The sequence below is a fragment of the Haplochromis burtoni genome, unplaced genomic scaffold (assembly GCF_018398535.1).
Source record: "Haplochromis burtoni strain Fernald_Lab_line unplaced genomic scaffold, NCSU_Asbu1 Contig_131, whole genome shotgun sequence".
Classification (NCBI taxonomy): domain Eukaryota; kingdom Metazoa; phylum Chordata; class Actinopteri; order Cichliformes; family Cichlidae; genus Haplochromis; species Haplochromis burtoni.
In genome coordinates this window covers 147,209-163,491 of record NW_024582492.1, presented here as the reverse complement: position 1 = coordinate 163,491, position 16,283 = coordinate 147,209, and the positions used below count along the sequence as shown (strand labels likewise).

The 16,283-nt window shown below is 38.3% G+C and overlaps 1 protein-coding gene across 3 annotated transcripts in view; it reads right to left on the bottom strand.

Annotated features, from left to right (window-relative positions):
* iqsec3a (IQ motif and Sec7 domain ArfGEF 3a) overlaps positions 1–16,283 on the bottom strand; it is a 123,315-nt gene that overhangs the window by 18,933 nt on the left and 88,099 nt on the right. For all 3 annotated transcript variants that reach the window (XM_014336138.2, XM_005930283.3, XM_042224179.1), the window contains 3 exons: positions 12,954–13,076; positions 7,001–7,167; positions 3,193–3,332 (listed from right to left, as the gene is read on the bottom strand). In XM_014336138.2, the coding sequence (XP_014191624.2) occupies positions 3,193–3,332; positions 7,001–7,167; positions 12,954–13,076 (430 nt within the window). The remainder of the gene's footprint in view (positions 1–3,192; positions 3,333–7,000; positions 7,168–12,953; positions 13,077–16,283) is intronic.

Genomic DNA, 16,283 nt, shown 5'->3' with positions numbered 1-16,283 from the left:
GACTAATCTAATCATGTTGTCACCCTTTCACACACACTTGTCTCTGCCTTGTCTGGTCCAGCTTTCTGTGTTCTGCAAAAATCCAAAAAGCAGCAGAGTAGATGTGGAGTTGATCCCTCTTCAGGGTAAAACACAAATATACACAGCCCCTGTGCAATTTTCCCTGTGTGCATTTCAAAGTTTCCTTCCCTCTGCTCTGAGAGAATAATTTGCAATGCATGGAGTACACACATAGCCTCTGTCTCCTTTTCTCCTGCTCTCTCATCACTGCAGGGTATAACGACTCGAGCCCAGCCTTCCACAGCCAGCCCGCTTTCTCATTATACTAATGTCAGAAACATGTAAAGACATCATTAGCCTGAAATGCCTCCTGCTCATTCAAAAAAAAAAAAAAGTATTATTAAGAAACAGCTTGACAAGAGATGCCAATATATTTATAGGCAAATGATTGACTTCAAATAAAAAAATAAAATAAAAACAAATATAAAAAAATATTCACATGTTTAGATATAAAGCTACCTCATCTCATTCATCAAAGGCTGTAATACGGCTTTCATCAAATCATCAATTATTTACTAGCGATACAGGAAAATTCATCATATTTGTGTGCCACTTCCTTCTGGAGTAATAGTAGATAAGGCGTTTAGAATTCAAAGTACAGAGACTGTTGGCTGGGTTATTATTTCAATAGAAGAAACTTTATTTAATACTCGTTCTTTTTATAGCAGACGGCCACCATTGGCAGCAACAGTCACTTCCTATCACAACAATCCATCATTGTTGTGGCTTTGACAGCACTCCCTCTGTCATCCTATGGCTACTCATCGATCACTAAGAGACACTTAAAGGCGTAAGCCGGGATAAAAAGGTGGAGGGAATACTTTCAAAGTCAATGTCATTTGGAAGCAACTGCTATAATTGGTGCTGAATTTAAAATTAATTAAAACATGAAGACTCACTCATTTCCTTTTGTGACATGGATGCACCAAGAAAGTTGGACCTTTTTTTATCAGGACATAATCAAAACAGATGTGTAAGCACATCTATAAAACCAGAGCATTGGCAGTTTGCTGGTCTGGAGCATTCAGGTGTGTTTTAACATGCCAAGGAAGAAAGTTAAGAAAGTTCCTAAAGAAACAAGTGTTGCTGTCCATCAATCTGGGAAGGATTATAAAGCCATTTTCATGCAAATTGAAGTCTACAGTGAGAAAGATTATTCACAAGTAAAAAACATTCAAGACAGCGTTTAATGTTCCCAGAGTTGGACATACTAAAAAAATTCATCCATTACCAAAGATCAGACCATGCAATGCTCAGAGAAACTGCAAAACGCCAAGAGCTACAGGCTTCAGTTAGCATGTTAAATGTTAAAGTTTAGGGCAAAACAATTCGAAAAAGAGAGAACAAGTATATCTTATATTGAAGGGCTACCTTTACTCTCTAAAGAGAACATGGCAGCATGGCTTTAGTTTGCAGAGATGCATTTAAACAAATCTATAGACAGTACATTGTGTCTATTTCATGCTTTGCCTCTTCAAAATGTGAAACGGACACACATGCAGAAGTTGCATAACTGCATGCAGAAGTTGCATTACCACCAGGGGGAGATAATAAAGGCAAAAAACATATGCAGTGCCTTCCAGGGTCCTCAGTGATCAGAAACAATTTAACTAAGTGGCTAATATATATATACACACATGTAAATTTGTTAATAATGTCTGTTTAAATGCTTTCTTCTGATTATTTTCATGTTGGCTTGAAATTAAATATTTCCCTCTGCTTTTACTACAGCTTACTGCAACTTCTGCATTTGTGTCCTTTTAACAATTCAATAAAAAGTGTATAATGACACGGTGGACCAGCATGATATCTGGTTGCCTTTAAACATACAACACCAAAGTGGAGATGTTTGGCCATAATGCACATCACCATGTCTGGTGAAAACTAAACACAGAATATCAGCACAAACAGCTCAAACAGACTGACTAGCACTCTCTTTATTATAGATCATTTTCAGACCTGGTGAGGACATTTTTTTTTATACTTATATGCATAAAGAATTGAAAAAGGGTGTACTTTATTTTTGCCATGACTGTACTAATGCAACATGGTAACATTGAGCAGGTCAAATCTTTACAACTTTACTCCTCACAGTAGCATGATAACTTTTGCTAATACAAGTGATTACAAAGCAGAGCTTGGGAACTACATCTGCAGGTTCTTAGTTTCGCTGCCACCCTTTTTGACTGGACAGCAGCTCCAGAAATATGTCTGATAAATTTCATGAGGCATGCTACAATATTTCAGTTGGGACTAAACCGCTAAACCAAACTGCTAGCATGCCCAATGCTATGTCGAGACTTCACTTTGAATAAACTGAACCTGAATTTACTTTTGAAGGAATATCTCAAGTTAACTCTAGTATTTGGGTGCAATGTTTGAAGTGTTGAATAACCAAGCATACATGAGGAAAAATCTGTCTGTCTTGTCTACATTTCATTAAAAAATAAGACAGGGAGGCCTTCAGCTTTGATCGGATTCAAACAGAAGTCTCTTTATTGTTGCAGCTTTTAAAAAAAAAAAACCTTCCAGTGTTACAAGCCAGCACAGACAGTACATTCCTATATGAATCAGTGTAATTAGTCAGTTATAAAGCTAAAGACTGCCTTTCTGTCTGCCAGGTCTACTGCCTTCAGACGTGTTCAGTCTGAAACAGACAAAACTGTACCAAGTGTCTCTGAAGTTGAGTTTTAACTAAAGAACCTCCAGAGTTATGTTCAAATACATATTTCAGTTCATGTGCAATGAGGTTGCATTAAAGTCTTTTAACCTTAAACTGTTAAAAAATGAGTCTAATGATAGCGGTGGTTAATGATGTATCTAGCTCGCGTAATGACCTGAGGTAATGATTGAGCTGCTGATGAGACATTTAATGACTAATAAATGTGCTCTGTTAAAGCCACTAAGGCTAGGTGATAGTGATAAGAGCTTGACTAATGAGCGAGTGACTTGGCATGGAGTTAACAAGTGTGTCTTTCGGTGTGCGTACGCAGTCATATTCACATTTGGCAATCAGTTCAGTACATTATGTGTCATTTTTGTGTAAAGTCACTCATCTTTGAGAGAATTAATCCAACTAAAAAAAAACAGAATCTATAGCAAGCGTTCTCAGATATATTAGTGTGTCCTTACTGTTTTCATGCCTACGATGGACTGCTCAACCTTGGAAACGTAGGTGACATGGTCTTCGTTGGAGCGCAGCTCTCTCTGTTGTATTCTTTCATAGATTCCCACCACCATGTCTCTGGGGATATCTGCTCCATCATCCACACCTAAGACAGGAAGAGGCTGATTACTCATAAATACACACACGCTTTACAACACGGTTGCTTTACAGGATATGGAGTCATTGCTTTTTTTTTAACAGTGGCAGATGAACAAAAAGTGTGTCTACGCTGGCATAAATATAAATAGCAAAAAATGCAACTACTTTGTGTGCATGCTACATTTCTTTGTTCTGCTTCTTCATTTGATTTGTGCAAAAATTGGAAAAATGAATAGCGCTTCCTCGCTCTGTCCCCTCATGTGTCCTTCTGACGCTTTCTTTTTTCCTTTCACCGTCTCCATTAAGTAATGACAGAAAGCCCCGTGAAAGGAGGTTAATTGGCAAGCGAAAGGTTAAGACCCAGCCTCATCTCTTGGAAGATTTTCTGTCTGGAACACAGTGCAGTTCAAGGCCGTGACATTTTGGAGCAGGTAAAGCTGCATGTCATTAGGCTGAAAGGTTGCCCTCGAGATGCTCCCCATTATATCGATACAGCTGCACCACTGTGTGGTACATTGAACCTTCAATGGGGCAGGATGTGTTTGGAGAAAATGAAGCTGCCACAAGTGACGGCGGTGTCAGTGAGGCACCCGGGGACACCGCTGAGACATCACTGCACATTATGGAGTCAGGGGAGAGAAAGAGATGACCAGAGGGAAAAGTGCGTAAACTGTCACATTAATAAGCAGCATTTTTTTTGCTGTTAATTGTCTCGTGTTCTCTCTTTTTCTTTGCCACTTTTTAGGATTTTAAATAGTGTTTTTAGCCTTGCTAGCAGCAACCACTTTGAGCCAATCCGGAGTAGCTCAACAACAATTAAATTGATTGAAATGACATTATGTGTACTTTTTTTAATAGTAGTTTTTTTTTAAAAAATGCACTTTAAAAAATAAAGCCAAGGTGGACGTAGCTTAGACCTGCTTTCTATGCAAAGGCTACCAGATGGTGATAGTTATGACAGTGAAATTACTTTTGGTCATATAAATGTCTATGGGAAAACAGCTATCTGACTTGATCACTATATGATCATCATGACACATAAACCCAGCATTAAAGTGTTTAAATGCTGAGTCATGACACATAAACTCAGCATTTAAACACTTTAATGCTGGGTTTATGTGTCATGATGATCAAAAAATTTAATTCTGTTTTGTAAATCTTGGTCACACTATGTCTTAAAATGGAAGGTTTTCTGTGGTATAAAACCACATGTTCAATGGCTAACGACTTGTCAGACTTTTTACGGTTTATCATCATCATGAAGATGTCAGCATTCTGTTAACACAGCCTTAGAGAGGTGCAAGTATGTAGACTCATACCCGACCCAGACTCCAGGAGTACAGGACAGGAAGTTATTAGTGTTTTTCTGCAAGAGAAAGCAATGCACCACTTTGTAAATAGAGACCGTAGGACAACAACAAACGCTAAATGGAATGACAAAATACTTTGGTTAATGTGGTTAACAGGGTATGAACATTCTTCAACGAGAACTGAAGGTGAGATTTTCAGTGTTAATCATCTCTGTCAATAGAAATGTGCTAGCTAACCTCAAGGGCTAGAGTGTTTACAGTTGCTTAGCAACTGTAAAGACTATAAGCTGATCCAGACAAACCAGTACACATTAGAGGCACTTGTTATTGTTTTGTGGCCACTATTTCAAAAAGCCTCTAATTTCTTTCTTTCTCTCTTTTCTTTGTGAAGAGTGCTCACGTAATCATAATTTTAATCACCCAGAATTAAATATCAGATATGTCACAGATGAGTCAGTGAACAGTTTAGGAGGCTTAAATGAGTGATTCTTATATCAGATATCCTGGGACGAACATCAGTACTGACCACAGTCCTGAACTAAATTTCTCTCCTGAAATTCCTTTAGTCCGAGTCTGACATTACTCATGTTTCCCTTGCAACTCTTTATCTTGTTTTGTGCTCATCATCCTCAAGCATAAATCTGGCTTTTCATAAGGTGTACTGATTAATGCCAGCCCTCTACAAGAACTTAGGAAGAGAAATGCATGTGCTCTGAAAATACGAGGCCATCCACCAAAAAAAAAGAGAAAACAGAAAAGAATCCAATAACTAAGATGTTACAGTTTTTCAGTGAGTTGAGTCACTAGATTAATTAGGCGGGTGTATATTGTGTTGCCCTATTGTGGAATGCTTTAACACTGACAGTCCGTTTTAATTGAGATAATGAATGTTCTATAGTTCTTCATTACTATTGGTTTCTGGTCCATAATTGCTTTTCACCTTAGCCAATTAGATGAGTGAACTGCATGTTTTCTTCAATCAATATGTTTGACAGACACAGTGGAAGAGAAAAGAGGAGGAACATAATATAAACAAGTAAAGACAGATGAATAAACAGACAGCGTAATACTGTGACTGAAATCAAAACAAAACAGAAGAATGGATAGGGAGACAAAGAAAACAACGAGCAGAAGACAAATAGAGCGGCCAAGAGAGAGTGGCGTATCTTAATTTGCATGAGATGTTGAAATTGATTTTCCAACTTAATTTAATTGTGAGGAACAGTCTGGATGAATCTATTAAAGTTGTTCTGCATCGACCTCGGCAATCTCTGATTGATTGCACAGAGTGAGAGCAAAACTATGACGCTCATGTCTCTTTCTCAGCGCTTGCCGAATGAGCATCTGTCTGCATACTGGAGACGAGATTTACAGGTGCTTTCTGTCGGTGCCGCTCTGAGTGACTGTGTAAAGCGAATCAGACAGGAAGAGAAATGTAACCTAATCTTTATCCCCTGAATTTATGCAGGGAGGTTTGATTGAAACTGTTGGACACTCAGTTCTTCTGAGTCATGTGGGATTGGCTCCACAACAGGAATCTGTACCAGAAGTTACTGGTGAGGCAGAGGATTTAGCAGCTTTCTCATCTAGAGAAATACAAACTTTGTGTAAAAAAAAAAAAAAAATCTCCTTCTGACTGTTTTAATTTTAGGCCGCATGTAACTCAACTTATGGGATGTTGCTTGTCTCATTCAATGCCCTTGCTCTATAGGCTATATTATATAACGCATAGTGAACACATAACACAGCATAGATTATAGATTACTGTTCTAGATCTGCACACCCTGCTTGCACTGCATTAGACACCCTTTTATCTTTGGAACTGCCTTAATTCTTCATGGCATTGATTCAACAAGGTGATGGAAACATTTCTCAAGCAACTGCTGCATGTATGGAGGATTAAATCTGCCAAATTCAAAGCAGAAATAAAAAATATGATATAAAAGAATAATAAAATAGTCAAAGTATAAGATGGCAAATTAAAGAAGATTAAAACGAAGCAATACACACAGTATATTCATAAACTGTACTAATGACATAAAGCTAAAAAGAAAACCAGTGCTTTTTAGTCAACTTTCTTTTTGTGGCCATTATCCTGAGTCTGAAGGAAATTCTTCCTTGTTCTCCTTGCAAAGACATCAGGTTGGACACAGAAAGCTGAGTATTAGATTTACAACGAGGCCACACTGTCAACTATGCAACTCAAAAAAACCACCATTCCTCTTCTCAAGTGACCTAAAACATTCACCTACCGGCTTGAGCTGATTATGTCAGGTAATTAATGTCATTATAACTCCCTTAATGCTCATCTTCAGATGCAAGCTGTGCCGTAATGCGACCTCAATGTGACCTTGATGTCCCTTACCTCGTAAGTTCCTTATAAAGTCCTCCAACAGCATCTTCCGGTCGGGCTTAATATTCGGGCTGTACATGTCGGTGTTGAGCAGAATGATGGCAAAGGCCAGGATGAAGATGGTGTCTGGATTGTGAAATTGCTGCACCACATCCGGATTACACATGCAGTACCGCTGACTGTGGGTGTAAAAGAAAAAGGAAAAACAGGGACAGAAAACAGTAAAACATTACATGTTTCATATAAGATAATATAGAATGGGAGTAAAATGAATAAAGTTGGGGGTAAGGATGGTTTATCCATGTAGGAATGACACAGGGTGGGACAGGAAATAGGACATATATAAATATACACAGGAGACACTTTTTAAAACACTGCATGCTATTAAAAATACAACATTAGCATAAGAGTGTCACACTGAAATGAGAGTTATGGCTTTAATTTTGCCGGTGGCTTCACATGAAGCTGTAAGCTGCCCCTCAGCACCAGTGCGTTGGTGAGGTTGTGTGAGCTCTGCTAAAACTCATTTCTCCCACTGGAATGAATACTTATATGGGTCATGCATCACACTAGAAACTGAGGGTGATGTTGCTGACAAAAACAAAGGATTTGACCTTCTTTTTAAGTGTTTCATCCTCTCTGTTACTTGCACTAAGCACCCCAAAATCCTGAAAAGTCAAGTCCTATTCTGCAGTTTGCGGGCTTAGTTGGATGAATTTTTTGCAGGTTGTCATTGTGCAGAAGAGAAAATACTTGAATACTGAAATGTGAAATCCCTTACCTAGGCACCTTTTCTGCAAGCAAAGGCTCAGTTTGATTTACTTTCCTAAGTATAAGAAGTGTTGTGCTGGAGTGTAGATTTGTAGATGCCTACACATACATTATATGTGTCTTCCTAGAAGCCTAGAAGGTGGTGTGGTGCAAGAATAACTTCATGGTTAGGTGATGAATAATAGAAAAGAACATCCAACATGTATATGGAAGGCATATATAGATTTAAAAAAGAAGGTGTGTGTGGACCTTGTGGGCTTTCTGTTGAAATATCTATCTATCTATCTATCTATCTATCTATCTATCTATCTATCTATCTATCTATCTATCTATCTATCTATCTATCTATCTATGTACGGTAATCATGAATTAATCACCCCTGCTACAGAGCATTTTTAAGTAAAGATCAGGGGTTAAAGAGCACAGAAAAGGTCGGGAGCAGCATTCTGGTATTCTGCGTACATTTTCCTTGTGCTGCTTCCTGAGGTTTCTTTCAGGTGATGTCATTGAGACACATCAGTAAATGTCACCCTGCGGCTTTGCCCCTGCACTCAGACATGTTTCTGCACTCTCCTCCAGTCCCTATTGTGGATACAAGCATGCAGTAAATGGCACTGTGCTGTTCCTGGGACACGTTACTTATCGTCTGCATATGTAAACAGAGTTGCTTTTTGTGAAGTGCTACGTCTTTTTAAATGCAACAATGCAATCAGTCTCAACACATGTCACCACAAAGTTAGGAAGTTGTTCAAATTCTAAATGAAAACAGAACGGAATGATTTGTAAATCTCACAAGCACAGAAAATATATCAAATGTACTAGCGTACCATTTTACGAGAAACATAAAGTCATTTTGACCTCATAAAAGTAGTTTACCACTGTATAGCATGCCGTCTTCTTTTACAAGAAGGAATTTTCTTTCTTTTATTTGAACAGTTTCTTAACATCTGCAAACTGATGAGATTAGTCCCATTCTTGTCCAGATGCTCAACAGGCCTGGGTCATATTTGCAATATTTTTCATTCCATGATGCTGATATGTAATTGTATGTGGTTTAGTCTTGCTGCAATATGCATTTTCTTCCCTGAAAAAGACAACATCTGGATGGGTACATATGTTACTTCGAATGATTTCTGGAAGTGTCCCAGCGGTCACTGAGTGATTTCGGTGACAGAAAGATGCGGTGCTGCCCGAGGGCCCAAAGATCACGGGCATCCAAAATCAAGATTCAGTCTTGACTCTTGCACGTAGAGATTTCTCCAGATTTTCTGAATCTACTGATGATCATGATGATCGTGATTACTGCAGATGATGAGATATTCAAAGTCATTCCAATTTTATGCTGAGGAACATTATTCTGAAATTGATTTACAATTTGTAGACAAAGTTTTTTGCAGATTGGTGAATTTCTGTCCAACTTTACTTCTGAGATATTCTGCCCCTCTAATATGCTCTGTATATATTCAGTCATGGTGTTGATTAATTAGTGCTAATTACTTAATTAGTTGCTGAACGTTCCTCCAGCTGTTTCTTTTTAGTATCTCTTACTTTTCCAGCCATTTGTTGCCCTGTCTCAACTGTTTTGAAACCTGTTGCTGTCATCAAATTCAAAATTACGTTGTCTTTTTTTCTCAAAATGATACATTTTTTCAAACATTTCATGTTATATTCTATTATATGGATTAATGAGACTTGCAAATCACTGCATTCTGCTTTTAATTACACTTTACACAACATGTCAAGTTTTTTTTGAATTGGAGTTTTACTACAATAATGGTTTGAAAAACACCCACCATAATGTGGTAGCTCATGTAACATATAAAAATAAATTGTCGAACTGCAATCAGCATTATTCTACAACATAGTTGATAACTGTGTGTGTACAAAGAGTCTGCTAGAACAGTTTGCATTCTGGGAGTAATTTTTAAGGTAGTTAATCCTCCTCTACTTACCCACGTTCTATATAGGCGTGCATGCATGTAGCTTCGCGCTTTCTGTGCCAGTTTTGAATGTGCTTTCTAGGGCTCAGTCTCAATGATTACACATGTGCATGTCTAGATATATGTTTGAGTGCCTTAAATGAAATGTTTTGCGTATTTGTGGCGTCCCGCATACTGTATTTGCTTTAGTGTGATAATCACAGGGCACACAGATGCTCATTCACATCTCACTGTCTGAAAACCGTGACTTGTCAGCAACCAATAATTACACCCTTGTCTGTGAATCCTAATGTTGCACCATGCAGTGAGAAAAACCTCAATTTATGTCGCTTTCTGAGTATGTTGTTACTCTTCACAGATAGGCATGGAAAAATGACTAAGTAAAAAATGAAAATGAGAGGGTAAAATGACATATGATGCTTCTCACTGAATTGATTTGTCAGTTTTTGGCAATTTAGCTTTTCTTTCAAATTGCCCTGAATGGTGTAATACATCATCATGCGCTCCTTGGGTGGATTTTAGTGCGAAATTATATAAGATGCATGGTCTTCATCGATGAAGACTGTAATATACAGAGCAGATACATAACACAGTGATTACATAGTGAGTAAATATATACAGATATCAGACTGTAATACAGGAAGGAAAACATAAACTGAATATATCTGCAGCATTTGGAGATGATTCATATTTGCTCATTCATTAGTACACTGACGCAGCAGATACTGAGGCTACTGGGTGTTTTTCACTTTTTCCCCTCGCTGTTTTTCACTGCTGCTTCAAATCCCCTTCACTTACTTTTGAGACTTCTCTCTTTCTGTGTGTGTGTGTGTGTGTGTGTGTGTGTGTGTGTGTGTGTGTGTGTGTGTGTGTGTGTTTGGAGGCATTTCAAAGCCTGGGAGCAAGGGAAGGCAGGCACAGAGAGGCAGTGGCGGTTATGCAACGCTGGATATTTATAAACCATCCTCCCTCCTTCCTTTTTCTCCCCTTCTTCCCTTCCTTTTCTAGTCTCTGTCTCCTTAGCCCCTCCTCCCTCCTACTCTCTCCTGCTCCTGATAGCACGCAGAGCCAGCCTGATGTCCAAACATTAGCAGTGCCAACCTCCCTGCCCACTGCTTATGACAATGCAGCCATGTTTCTTCCTATTGGGAACCTTGACAATTGTGGCAGGTGGTTGTTACTCAAGAGGGGCGATGGCAAACAGTTAGCATTAACACACAGAGCCACAGCTGCACCGCAAATTGTCACCCTGTTGCAAATTGTGGCCACAAATTATACATTGCCTCGCTATTCAAATGGAGGAGTGGATTGTCAATTTTTTAGTTCAGCCACACAGAAGGGAAAGAGTAAAATGTGTTATAATCTTCATGTTCAATTAATGTTCATGTATGGCAATCCAAGACTACTCCGCTTTGTGTGTGCCTGTCTCTTTGCATGCATGAATATAAAAGTTCTCTGACTGAACTGTTATATACTTGTTTTTCTGTCCCCTCTTAACCTTGCTTCTCACCCAAAAAAAGACAACAAATTCACATCTTTGCTTTTCTGTATGGTACTTTCTTTAAGAATATTTCACGATCAAAACACTTGTAAACTGCATGAACTGCATCTTAAAGCATTACAACAACAACAAGTCTGGCCCTGAAGTAATTTCTTGAGTGATGGTATATAATTTGTTCTTTTTTTTAAGCTTGTTCTAGTAACACCTAAAGTTACATTTCAGTGGGGAAAAAATGTTGCCAAATGAGGAAAACATAACATTCAAGATGATAAATATTCATATCCTGCTCTTTTGTTGCCTTTATTCTCTCTTCACAACAATGTTTCTGAACATAAATACATATATTAGCCATACATAGCTAAAGCTCTCTGTTTTTTGCTTGCTTCTTCAGTAAGAATTGGCTGTTCATTCATTCCCTAGTGACTCTTTCCCTTCCTGTTTAGCCATCAGTTTTTATCTGCATGACCATGAAACTTCTCCTTGAATTCAGCAGGTTCATTACTAGGTTGTTATCCTGATTTTGTCAATCAGCATTGGTAGTAAGTAGCTAATGGACTTTAGTCCAGTTAGCTGGATAATAAACACTGTTTCTAGTTGAATTTTTAATATGAAGGGTGACTTACATTTAAACATGATCAAAAGTTTTGACTGCTACATACATAATTGTGCACCAAAATACTGTGACCGAACCCACATGTAAGAGGCAAAATCATCCAGGAAAGTCAGCAGAACATGAGTGAAAATGCAGCCAATATCCAAAGAAAGACCTTCAGAAAAATTGCTTAAAAAAATATTAGAGGCAAAATATAAAGAAATACCGGGTGATGGCTCAAGATTTTTCCACAGAACTCTATTCAGCCTGCATGACTTTTTAGAGCTTAAAAGTCAGGTTTTTTTTTCTTTCCTTTTTGTTATTTATGTTTTAGAAAATAAATAAATAAATAAATAAATAGAAAACCTTAAAAATCATTCCAAAAATCCTTCTTTATCATAGAAGAAAAACATGGTTGCATAGTGTAGTAGTCACATTAACTGGACATTTTAAGTTTTGCAGCTTACACTAGAGTTGATACATACACCTTTAACTATACTTTTAGTCTTGTACTTTTGCTTTTGGAGATGTTACAAAATAGCATCCATAACTTAAATGCATGACTATGGCTAGATACCTGAATGAGGAGATGTTTAGCGTGCAGTGAATGGAATTTTAAAGCAAGACGACACAACTTCAGCTATTTCAGTTAATCATGTCATTGTGACATCACTCACACTTCAATTCTTTCAATATCTTTGATTTTCTTTGAGATATATGTATAAATGAAATATCAGATTCTTTGATAACATGTCAAGCCTATTTTCCCCAAATTCCCAGACTCTCCTGTTACTTAGCCTAAAATTGTGTACTTTGTGGAAGCTGAAGTGACAGTTTCTTCTGCTACTTTTAAATTCTGATTCAATTATAAGGAGCTATTGCACAACTACAAATCCATTTTTTTGTTCTATTATTCATGCCCTCCTCTATTCCCCTGACCACACCGACTTATGGATATTGTAGTGTTTATCTTAGTCTGCAATGCCAAGATGATAGATGAGGTATGAAACAAACTTGATAATAATTACATGTAAAACCAGCAGCCGTAACTCTGTGGAAACAGAAGCTGGTGTGCTCCCTATTTAATGGGCATACCGACTGATAAACATTTTCTTTTAAAAAAAAAAAACTTATGTGAAAGGCTAGCTGTACTGTAAGTACCTGAAGGCCTCGATGAGACGTTCCACCTTCTGGGCTTCCCCCTGGACACGAATGTGGGCCTGAAACTTCCTCAGCGCTTCGTCCAGCTCCATGCCTGAGAAATCCATCTCATCCACCACACAACTGTGAAGCACAGAGAGGCAGCGATGAGATAAGCAAAGAGCATAGGAGATAGGAAAATATATTACAATTTATAGCCAAATTCACTAGAGGTTGAGTAGAGGTTGCCCCTTCACTGGTGGGCTGGATGAACGTGTGGATGAACACCCAAGATAAAGGATGCAAAACTCTCACTCATCTGCTTCCCAGTCACAGCACCACTCTGCTTACTGCAGGTATTAGCCACGCACGGACACCAGGGATAAGACTGGGCCCAGCTATCTTCTCGTGCCACAGCTGCCAAGACACACATATACACACACATATGCACACAATGCCTCAGAGCAGAAAATCCTCCTATTACCTGACAACCCAAACTTAATTACTTTAATTAAAAAAGCAAAATATCCTGTCCAATGAGTTCACGGGAGATAAATACAAGAAGGGCAATTTGAAGGTGAAATGAGGTTTGAAGTGGAAGGTGACTTTGGAAATACCATGGGGCAGGGTTAAAGTTTTTCTAGCTGTGATGTTAGGTTGCCTATTGAGGTACAATTATAATTATTTATCCTTCCCATACCAATTCAAGATTAACTAACTAATTAACGCACACTTAGTGGTTGTAGTGTAGTAGTAGTAGGGATTAAATGCTTTAAAGAGAAAAGATAGCGTTGATAGTAAAATCGTCAATAAATAAAATAAGTAGCGGGGTCATGACATTATCCTTTGCCTCTGATCTTTTCTACTTGCAGTACTGCGGGAAATAGGGAGATGCACAGACACACTCTACATTATGATGGATTACTGTGAACAAAGGGAGTTAATGAGGTGAGTACTTGACTGTGACACATGCTGCTCCAGCAGAAAAGCATCAGATAGCTGAGTCTTCAGTCCTGCCATACACATACAGTATAACACACAGCACTGCAGAGAACAGCAAATTCTGCTCACACCGACAACATCACTTCAGTTCTTGATGTCCAGGCTTTGGGGAGGCCAATCCACGACTCATAGCGTTCCCCTTTGCGTGCGTACGTGCATGCGTGCATGCGTGCGTGTAGTTTTTTCTAACCATGTATGCTTTTACTGCAGTGGCAGTGTGTTTGCGATCATTGTCATGCTGGAAAATGAAGCTGTCGCCAATCAAATGTTAACATTTGTTTTGATAAGACCCATAACACCAATGGATTTACAAGTCAGTGTTAAGTGGTTTAACCAACAAAACAGCATTCCTACGGAAAAGGTTGGGTAGAAGAAATGGACTGAAAATGGGTTAAAAAGCAGCCAGTCTACAAAGTAAGACAGTTTTCAGTAAACCTGGAGAACTATTTCTAAAGACTACCTTAAAAATGATAAGTCTGGCTCCTTGTAAGCAACATACACAGAAACAATTGCACAGTACTGTGCAAAAGCATTACTAACTGATTTACTGTACATCTCTATCACTACTTACAGCAACACTGCTATCAACTTTATTAATATTAATTCCAATTATTAATTACAGTAAATCTTGAAATAATTCTGCCAGTCAGCTCATTAGAGCTACTAATAGTGTGTAATGGTGTAGAAATTCAAGCCGTACAAGATAAAGAAAAGTTTGTTCTTCTTGTTGACTAACAAGAGAAGCTAGTTTTTTTTTAGCAGTGTGTTGCTTCATGCTCCTGTAAAGCACAGAAATAAAGCCCTGGTGTCCTCCCAGGGTGCAACATAACCAACCAAGTGTAAATGAACATAAACAGTGAGTGACATCAAAACTTAAGTGATCTCAGGCGAGAGTCTCCAGGTCAAAAGTGTATTTGTGTCCCCTTTGGGCATTTGAACAGAGACTTAGCTGGCTGGTCAAAAGGCTCCAGGATGCTTTGTGACTTCAGTAATTACTTTACTGATGAATTTCGGGACTCAGTCGCTAGTTTCAGATCAAATCAAGATTTAAACTAAAGCAGGGTATGTTTTACTCTTCAGTTGACAGTTTGGTTTCACTCAGGTAACTTCACGCTTGTCACATCTAGTTTCAAAAAACCAAGACAAATTTGTTCAGCCTGACGCCTCACAATGAGTCTTGGCTGAAACTTAGCTAAGCCTATCATTTATATACAGTTAATCAGTTGAATGTTAAGCATGATTAAAACATTGTTTCTGTTCCTTTTTCAGCAAATAGAAAGAAGCTGTTACAGCCAAAAAGTTGCTATTTTTTCATATATGATGCACTTTTAAGTTATTTCAGACTGTACACAACTGCATTTCCATGGTTACAATGTTGGTTACATCTTTCAGTCTTTCCTTCTGCTTAAATGTACAGCTAAGCAAATAGAATGCATGGTTTTAGAGAGTGCACAGCACAGATTTTTTTCTGACCTTCATTGCTCAATGCTGCATTAATAGAGATAAGTGTAATTATTAATTGCACTAACTAACAGACAGGTCAAATTGTGCATATTGTCAACAAATTATAGCACTTAGAGAAAAATTAAAGGCTCATAAAAGTTAAGCTCATACTATGTGCAGTGAGCCTGGATTGATCGTCTTCTTTATCAACTCGTCGACTGTCAGACCACCCTGATCGCCCTCTTCATGACTCACTTCCTCGCTCCACCACCTCTCTCTCCCTTCTTCCCTGGCTGTCACTCCTTGTTTATGTAATGTCAGACGAGATGCTCTTTAGCCTAAGTACATCAGCCCTCTCCTCTCCTCTTACATCTCTCCCCATACACTCTGGCATAATTACACATCTGCATGGGAAAACACACGCACACATAAAACACAAACACAAACACACACTATCGTTGACTCGCTTGCAGTGCCTCGGAGAGAAATAGACACATCTGTCTGCAGAATGCCACTTAAACTGTACTTTATGTTTACAAAGCTGCGATGGCAGGTATGCATACAAATACATATGAAAATAAAAAGACATAAAAGGCCAGATGGAGCCATATTTTAAGAAGCCAATGAGTAGATGACAGGCTGAAAACAAGATCTCATTTTTCATGCTAAACAAGTACACCGTGTTATCAGTAAATGAGTCCTTGGGGTGTCCATTTTCTGGAACCCAAATCTATAACCACAAATTGACTTAATTGTCTTGAGACACTTTAACTATTGTTGTTTATGCACCAAGAAATGTGAAGGGAATGAGACTTAGTTTGCTTTATGAGGAGAGGAGGGAGATACTATAACCACATATTGATGCAAGGCTAGGTCACATGCACATACTTGAAAAGTCACATGCTT